This window comes from Monopterus albus, unplaced genomic scaffold (assembly GCF_001952655.1).
Source record: "Monopterus albus unplaced genomic scaffold, M_albus_1.0 scaffold447.1, whole genome shotgun sequence".
Classification (NCBI taxonomy): Eukaryota; Metazoa; Chordata; class Actinopteri; order Synbranchiformes; family Synbranchidae; genus Monopterus; species Monopterus albus.
Genome location: NW_018128327.1, coordinates 42,526 through 52,409, shown reverse-complemented (window position 1 = coordinate 52,409; position 9,884 = coordinate 42,526). Strand labels below are relative to the sequence as shown.

The 9,884-nt window shown below is 40.0% G+C and overlaps 1 protein-coding gene across 1 annotated transcript in view; it reads right to left on the bottom strand.

Annotated features, from left to right (window-relative positions):
* LOC109952268 (olfactomedin-4-like) overlaps positions 1-9,884 on the bottom strand; it is a 40,019-nt gene that overhangs the window by 24,998 nt on the left and 5,137 nt on the right. Inside the window, exon 4 of the mRNA XM_020587255.1 lies at positions 5,390-5,543. Within this exon, the coding sequence (XP_020442911.1) occupies positions 5,390-5,543 (154 nt within the window). The remainder of the gene's footprint in view (positions 1-5,389; positions 5,544-9,884) is intronic.

Below are 9,884 nucleotides of genomic sequence, written 5' to 3'. Positions count from 1 at the left end.
TTGCTTGCAAACCAATGATGGTAAGATGATGTCATGGGGTAGGACTGGATAAGTCTGACTTCTTCCTACTCCATTCAAGCATGTACTAGGTATAAGCAAATTGATATTGGATTAGCATTTGTTGGATATGTGTGAAATTATGTGTTGACATATCAACTGTCTTTACATGCTTGAAAGAATAAATCAAATCAAGTCAAATCAAAAGCAGACCAGTTTACAGCAAGAAGTTTGTGCCTGATTTCACCGGCCTTGTGACACCTCTCTGTACTTACAGAGGCGGGCTACAAAGAACTATGGTTCTACTTTGTTGTGGACTCCACAAGCAGAGGAGGCTTTTGTTGCCATAAAACAGGCTTTGGCACACGCATGTGCTTTGCATGCTCCTGACTACTCACAATATTATTGTTACCTTATAGACTCAAGGATACATCCAATACACATTTTGTGTGATTTTGTGGCCGCATTTCTCCCCATCTTTTTCCACAACAAATTCCGTTTTCTTTTCCACTTCTATGTAATTAAAGTTTTTCCAAATGTCGTTTCTTCTTTTTCTCCCAATGACGAACCCCGGCTGGCCGGCCATCGGTCCCTTTCTCTGTGTCAGACTTAACTTTGTTTGTTGTCGTCTTCTAAATAATGCCGCAAGTGGGGGGTTAAGGAAGTGATGTCGCCTGCGTCTGCGCAGTGCAACGCGTCTGATGCGGCCCCTGAAGCGAGACACAGGAAACAGAAATACTGCAAAATAATAATAATATCACGACTAAATGAGACAAAATAACGTTATAACATTTCGTCTCATTTTTTATCTTTAACGATATTGCATTATACATTTAATTATAGTCATCGTCACATGACCAGCATTTTTGTTGCGTCTCGTCTCGTTTTCGTCACACGATAAAGGTTCGTTGATGACGATATTTAGTCATAATTTTCGACGAAAGCAACACTACCCGAAGCAAACACGAAACAGCAGGGAGGAACTGAATAACATGGACAAAATCAAGACTGAGTTTGGAGATAATTTTCATTGGGATAGGTTGCCTAGAGGGCGAGTATAAGATAGAAATAGATGAAAGTGTGCCACCAGTGAAACTGCCTAAGCGGAGAGTGCCAGTGGGTATGATGGCACCACTCAGAGAAGAACTGAAAGAGTTAGAAACCCAGGGTATTATTGCACCAGTGGAGCACAGTACAGACTGGATAAGCAGTATGGTCTTAGTGACAAAACCTAATGGGAAACCAAGGATCTGCATAGACCCCAAACCACTGAATAAAGCACTGAAAAGGAGCCATTTTCATCTTCCCACCATCGATGACATCCTACCGGAACTCGCGAAAGCCAAGGTATTCATGGTTTGCGACGTGAAACATGGATTCTGGCATGTCTTATTGGACGAGGAGTCAAGCTACCTCAACACATTTGCAACCCTGTTTGGCTGATACCGGTGGCTCAGAATGCCAATGGGTATAAGCCCAGCGCCAGAAGTCTTCCAAAGGAAACTCATGCAGGCACTAGAGGGCTTGTCAGGGGTGTATGTCATTGCAGATGATGTGCTGATAACAGGTGAGGGGGACACACAGGAAAAGGCAAATGAGAACCTGAGACGTTTGCTGCAAAGATGCAGACAGAAGAACATTAAGTTAAGTGGAGACAAGTTTAAGCTGAGGAAACAGTCTGTTCCTTACATAGGACACCTACTGACCACCGAGGGCCTCTAGATTGATCCGGAGAAGGTGCAGGCTGTAGAAGAGATGCCCAGACCCACAGACACAAAGGGCGTACAGAGACTGGTGGGGATGCTGAATTACTTGACAAAGTTCTGTGACCATCTATCCGATGACTGCGAAGTTCTGAGACAGCTTACACACAAGGACAATATGTGGGAGTGGTCTGAGGTACATGACACAGCCTTTAGAAGGCTGAAAGACAAAATTACAAATGCTCCGTTACTCCAGTATTATGACCAGAAAGAGGAGTTAACACTACAATGTGATGCCTCAGAGACAGGACTAGGTGCAGTGTTGACACAGAAAGGCAAACCTGTAGCCTTTTCCAGCTGAGCACTGACTCTCACTGAAAAGGATTTATGCCCAAATAGAGAAATAATGCTTAGCCATAGTATTTGGGATGGAAAAATTCCACCAGTATACATATGATAGAAAAGTAACAGTTCAGAGTGATCACAAACCGCTTGAGAACATTGTGAGAAAGCCACTACTAAGTACACCAAAGAGGTTACAGAGAATGTTGCTCAGGTTACAGCAATATGACATTGAAGTTACTTATGTGCCAGGTCGAGATATGCTTTTAGCTGACGTACTGAGCCAAAGTTACTTAACTGACAGTAACCAGGGTGAGACGGAAGTAGAGACTGTAAACATGATTGAGTACCTACCCATATCTACTGAAAGACTGCCTGTGATCCAAGGAGCAACGAGAGAGGATGTTAAGCTGCAGAAGCTGGAAAAGCTGATTCTCACTGGTTGGCCGAAGGACAAAAAAGACATCAATCGAGACATTTAGCACTATTTTGCATTTCAGGACGAGCGAGGCTTCCAGGATGGTATCGTGTTCCGGGGAGAAAGGGCAGTTATTCCGGACACGCTTAGGGCACCCGCCGTATACATTCATCACATCTGGGAGTCAAAAGATGTCTCAGACAAGCACGTGATTGTGTGTACTGGCAGGGGATGAACGAACAGATAAAGACATCAATTTCCAAATGTGACATCTTCAGGTCAGTGGACCCCAAGCAGCAGAAGGAGACATTACATCCCTATGACATTACCGACAGACCCTGGTCTAGGGGTAGGAACTGACTTGTTCACATGGCACAACAAAGATTATATGGTGACAGTGAACTATTATTCAAACTTCTGGGAAGTTGACTACCTACCAGACACTAAAAGTACGACAGTCATTCACAAGTTGAAAGCGCATTTCGCTCAACAAGGAATACCAGATGTGCTCATATTGGACAATGGACCACAGTACACATCAAAGGAGTTTGAGCAATTCAGTATTAAGTGGGAATGTGAGCATAGAACATCTTCACCAGGGCACCCACAGAGCAATGGGAAGGCCGAGTCTGCTGATAAAACAGCGAAACGCCTCATGCAGAAAGCCGCCACAGCAGGACAGGACCCTTATTTGGCGATACTGGACCATCGCAACACACCAAGCCAGGGACTCAACTCCAGTCCAGCACAGAGACTTTTGAGTAGGAGGACACGGACCCTTCTGCCTACAAAGGAGTTGCTGTTGACACCTAAGGTGACGAACGACAAACAGGGACTGATCTGCAACAAAGACAGGAGAAATACTATAATCGCACAGCGAGAGACTTGGACTGCCTCAAGGCGGGGGACACGGTGAGAGTCCAACCATTTGAGCCTTTTAAAGCCTGGAAAGTGGCTGGTTGGTTCCGTATTATTACATACTTGCATACTGAAAGAAAAAAAAATAGAAAGGATGTTACAAGTGGAATCTTGTATAGTTTAAGTGTTCCTAGAGAGTGGGTTAAAAAAGGATGCATCGACCAGGTGGGAGGTGTGGAAAAACTGTTGTAGATGTTTTGTTCCAATAAAGTCTGGGTAAGCAACCACATATTGCTTTAACCATCCGTTCTGTAGAGCGACGACACACAGACAGGGTCCAGTTCTCACCCACACAGTTCTCTAGCTGCTGTCAAAAATCACTCAAGCCTAACAGTCTGTTGCAAAGTATAAGATTTATTAAGGAAAAAAATCAAAAACAGCCAAATTGTACCTGGTTCCCGTCCATGGCACGGAACAACTACAGAGCTAAAGACATCACTTTTTATACCCTCAATCAGCTCCTCCTTATCTGTGGCTTGCTTCATCTAACCTTTCTCTTTGACTTACTTAGGGATATACTATTATTTCATTTGTCAATATAGGTTTCTAAAAAATTTAAATGACCTCAAAGGACCATGCAAGTGACAAATGACAAACTGACATTCAAGTCACATGATTGACACTACTCTAACACTTTTGGCTTTTCCCGTTCGCGACAGCGCATGTTGAAAGTTGAAGTTGTTGAAGTAACAAGTAAACATATTAATCTGTCATAAGATGACATGGTCAATATTAATTTGATTATACAATGACAAGTAAGTATCCATTGATGACATTTTGAGGTCACCAGACAAATTAATGACCTGTATGTAATCATCTGTCAAACAAATAAGCAAAATTAGTGATTCTCAATATAACATAAAGGCTCCATCCATGTCTCTGTAAAGCTGTACCATCAGTAAACTTGCAGGCCTCCGCTCAGTCTGGGCAGCTGGCCAAACAACAGACTGATAAGCTTTTTTCTCTCTCTTGCCTGCTTTAAGGCTACTAGGGTCACTTCACAGTCACCTTTCTCATCTCAGCCTGTACACATCAATGTTAAGCAAATATAATGCAATTAGGTAATGAAATTAAGTAAATATAGTGAATTAAAGCAAATAAAACATTTTCCACACTACCAAACTAAAAGCTTGTGACAAAAAGTACAGGGAGTCATTATACAGATTAACCAGTTCTTTCATGTTGCTGTTCTTTCATAGTTGTTTTTCCCCAGAAGAACCTTTTGGTTAGTTAATGAAACATGACATGTAAAAAAAGTTTTTAAAAAGCATAAAATGTACTATATAGTACAGGTACTGCCTTTAAATAAAAGGCAATAGATGATTATAAAAACAATGTCTCCTCATTCACTCAGTTCCACTAAAGAGTCGCCAGCTAGTGTGTCTGCTAGCTCATCCTCCTGCTTCTTGGTTTCCTGTCTGTTACCTACCTGTTTCTGCCATGGACCAGCACTTCTGAGCCTCATGTACTGTATGAACTGTGTTTGTCACTAATCTCATCAGTTATCCACTCCCAGCCTCCTCTGTTTGCGCAAATATATGCTTACCTGGCTTTGAACTGTTCCCCTATTTCCGTCTGCTCCTATATCACTTGTATAGAGCTCAATAAATGTTTATACCTACACTACATCATTTTTATCTATATGGACACCAAGATATGTAATACTGTGTTTGAAAATACTTTTCTGCAATTTTAGAAGATGCTTAACAGAAGTTGAAGCTACTCCATGCTACCTATATGCACTATATCTGTTTAGCCATTGTGTTGTGTTTTACATGCTACTGCTGTTCCCTTTTTAACTTATTTTTTAGTTTGAGCCACTGTTTGTCCAATTTGTTTTTAGTATCCATTGTTTGGTTTATTTGCTAATAACATGTATTGCATCTGTTGTCCACCATGCTGTGAGCTGAGTTAATAATCTCATTTTTTTTAATTAAGTGACAATAATTACCTAGCTTATCTTTCACATTCTCATCATGCTAAACCCTGTGTAGAATGATTGTAGGATTACCTTGTGTAGGCTGAGTGGGTTGGTTGGTGGGGTGAAGTCCATTCTTGCACTGGTCCAGATCCCTCTTCAAAATCCTGTTAGCTTTTTGTCTCTTCACCACCTGCATGGTGTCATACTTTTCCAGTTCCACCATCTGTGCTTTGAAGTCCTCCAGCTGAGAAACAACAGCACAGCAGACTTCACAGTATGCATACTGCATGTGAAGTAATTTTCCAAAATACAATAGATCTGGACTGCAGAAATTTGAAAAAACCTTTTACATGATCACCTCTTCAAAATGCAAAGACACTGTTAGCTGGTATATAGACATTTAGGTCATGACAATATAGTAAAACACAGTTGTTTTTGTTGTATAAAACACCTAAAGCCAACAGTGACATATTGACCTACTAAGGTTGATATGGTGAACATGGGCAGCAAACAATTGGCACGTGAGGCAACATGGGAGATGTTTGTGGCAACCTGATGAACCAATTCCAATGATGTATCACCTTTTTAATCTCCATTTTGGAAACAGAAGACATCTTTAGAAACTATATATTCCACTATGTTGACCACCTAGTCACTAACCTTTTCTGTCTGCCACTGGGCACTGAACAGGAGATGTGCACTGGGTTTCTCTCAGTTTTTTGTTTGTTTGTTTGTTGTTGTTGTTGAAGATAACAGCTGCCTACTGTGCTGATGATAGCTCTGGGAGTGAATCAAAAGGATATTGCAGCACTTGTAGCAAAAACGTTTTTTCTTCTCTGTAAGTCTATAACAACAAAACTATAAATGGTATAAACATATAAATGGTATTTTGATTTTCTGTATGTCCTGCACATATGCCGAATTGACAATAAAATCCTTGAACCTTGGAGTCTTTCTGAATACTAATGGCACCACTGGTAAGTTTCAATCTGGTTTCAGATCAAGGCATACTACTGAAACAGCTCTTTTAAAGGTTACTAATGTTATTTTTTTGTTCCTATGGTCCTGGTGATTGTGTTCTTTTGCTATGTTTAGATCTTACTGAAACATTTGATACAGTGGACCATGGAATTTTGTTATCTCAGCTTGCATAGTATGTTGGGTTACACGGTACTGTTCTAAAATTGTTCTGGTCTTATCTGATGGATAGAAACTTTGAAGTTAATATTGGACTGCAGTCCTCCTCTCTTGCCCCCACTAACCTGTAGTGTTCCCCATTGGTCTGTTCTTGGACCAGCTCTTTTTACTTTGTATATGCTACAACTTGGGTCCATACTAAAAAAACATGGGTATACCTTTCACTTCTATGCAGATGACATACAAATTTACAACTGAAAGCAAGAAATGGCACCCCTCCCTCATTACTTGACTGTCTGAATGACATCAAATCCTGGTTAGCACCAAATTTCTTACACCCTGATGAGCAAAACTGAATGTGTTTTAGCTGGAAATGCAGATTCTTTCTATTTGCAACCTTTGTCCTCTAGTATCTCATTCAAAGACTACTTTTAAAAACCCAGGTTTATTTGATAAGTTGAAATTTGATGAGGAAATTTATGCTGTTATAAAAACTAGTTTTCTGCAACTAATATTGCTAAGCAAAGCTAAACCCTTCATTTCTTTCAGTGATTTGGAGGGTTCCATTCATGCTTTATTAGCTCCAGATTCCAGGCTGTAAAGCTTTGTATTCTGGGGTCAACAAATCTTTACTAATCAACCTTCAAATGGTACAAAATGATGGTGCACATCTCCTGATGAATACTTGCCAATTTGACCATACTTCCCCTGTTCTCTCCTCTTTTCATTGCTTAACCATTCGATGCCATCTTTTGGTTTTTTAACTCAACATAATCAAAGAATTTTAAAACAATACAATAATCAACTCTAATAATCAACAGATGTTTACATTTGCCCTTTACCTGTCACGGATCGGGAGTGCACAGTTCCTGTGGAGGTAACATGTTTTTATCTGACATGTGAACCCTATTAAAGAGCCAGCAAGCTGCGACAGTAGAACTGGTTTTAATATTTCTTCGACACAAGCAGAAACAGTAACAGTCTTTCAGGGACAAGGCAGGAAGCAGGGTCAGTTTGGTCCGAAGTCGTAATCTCTAGAAAGGCAGCAGGGTAGGCAAGGCAGAATGTCGGTATCGGGAGAGCAGGTGGACAAGAGGGGAGGGGCAAACTCACAGATTGGTGTAACAAGCAGGGTGTCGATCTCCGGGTAGTCAGGCACAAGAGTTAGTAACGCTGGAAAGTCTAGACGGGGCATAGAACAATCTGGCAGCTCCCCACAGAATGAGGAGCCGCTATTTATATACTGTGGGAAACAGGTGAGCAGGATTAAGGTGCAGGTGAAACCACTGTGTTAGATGAGGTGACGTTACCAGGAGTCTGGGTGAGCTGGAGGTAGGGAGGGGTAGGATCATGACATTACCTTTGTTAGATTACATTACACAACTGTATTATGCTAATTTTTTGTTAGACTGGAAAAAAAGCAACAAATTTACAAATGAAGCAAGATTTTTCACAACTGCTGATTTTTATTTGAACTTCAAACATGCAGGACAGTTTGCACAGCCCCATTGAACACAGACAAACCTATAAATCACATGATCTGTGGTTTTTGGCCACAGATTTTCTCATCCCTGTGCAATGTACTCATCAGAACAATATTCTTGCCTTTCTTTGGCACATAGGACACCAGGGACGTGTCAGCCGTGTACACAAACTTGGAAGACTTCACAGGCCTGTCCTTTGTAATCACTTGTTGAGGTGGGAGGTCAGACTTGTTTTTGCGAATAGTTCCCACCATGGTCAGCTTCCTCTTCAGGAGCTCCTGTCCCAGCTTGTGCGAGGTAAAAAAAATTGTCCCAGTGATACTGTGTCCACTGAGCTTCTGAGTCAGGTCTGGGACAACTCTCATCCCGTGATTTATCTCTGGGGCTCCTCCATCAGGTTTTCCTGTATAGACTTGTAAGTTCCAAGCATACGAGATTGCGGCATCACAGGCAGCCCAGCTCTTTATGCAGTGTGCGGTCACTGAAAATGTGTTCTGATATATGTTCTTCACACAAAGTGAGCCAAGGTCATTGAGTCTGAGCCTGAAAAAATAATTACTTGTATCTTTTTTCTTTAGATAAAAGGTGAAAATGGGTGTACTGCACCTGAAACGTACAAAAGGTTTAAACAATGTTGATTGGGAGACTGCACTTTCAGGGTAGCAGCCCCAAGACTGTGGAACTCCCTACCTATAAATTTTAGATCTGTCTCACTAAAAACTGGTTCATTAAAAACGTATTTATTTGCGCTGGCCTATGATTCTTAATGGAGTTTGCTCAGTTTGTTATTTTCTGATTGCATAGTTATTCTTATTTTCTATTCTATGTTAATCTATTGTTTTATGTGTCCTATTATTCATGTTTTATATCTGTGAAGTATTTTAGTCAACATCCTGTTGTTTTAAAGTGCTATATAAATAATTTCTGATTTGATTTAAACAAAGCTGAGAGCTTGTACAAGATCTCACTCATGTACAGTTAATTATTATAGCCACTTGGAGTCTTTGAGGCAGCATAGTAGGGTCTGGGGTTTCCTTCATAATGAAAAAAAATTGTCATCTAGTGCAGTGGTATTTTTACCTGACATGTTTTCAGTCATTTTTTAACAACAATGGAGATCTATTGTACAAATGAACATTGGTGGAGGAAGTACTCAGATTGTTTACTTAAGTACAAGTAGCAATACCACAGTGTAAAAATACTCTGTACAAGTAAAAGTTCTGCATTCAAATTAAGTAAAACAATAAAAGTATTAGCATAAAATATACTTAAAGTACTAAAAGTGAAAGTGGTCATTATGCAGAATGGCAACATTCATATGATCATATTACTGGACTATAATAGTTATTTATCACTGTGCACATCACATTTAATGGTGCACCTGGTAAAGGTACAGCTATATGCTTATACTCTGAAGTACTTTACATGTTGCTGGGTAACATGTTAATTTCCCACCAGGGATTAATAAAGTCTAATGATTATATTGTATTTTTATTAATTGATTTCAGTCTGAAAAGTAACTAGTAACTAAAGTTGTCAAATAAATGTAGTGAGTGAAAAGTACAATATTTTCTGTAAAATGTAGTGAAGTTGAAGTACAAAGTAAAATCAAAATACTCAAGTAAAATAAACAAGCCTCAAAATTGTTCTCATGTACAGTACTTGAGTAAATGTACTTAGTTACTTTTCTCCTTTGCAGATGAACAACATAATCCAGGACTGACAGAAGACAGACTTTAACCAACAGTAAATGCAACTAGAGAAATGCATTTCCTGTCGTAAATGTGTGTGGATGCTGATAAGCTGAAAGATCGACCTGAAAATGCCTGAAATCAATTGCTGAAACAGCTGAAAGATGAGAAGAAATGGCTGAAGTTCTTTGTTGAAATAGTTGAGAAGAAATGGCTGAAGTTCTTTGTTGAAATAGTTGAGAAGAAATGGCTGAAGTTCTTTGTTGAATAATC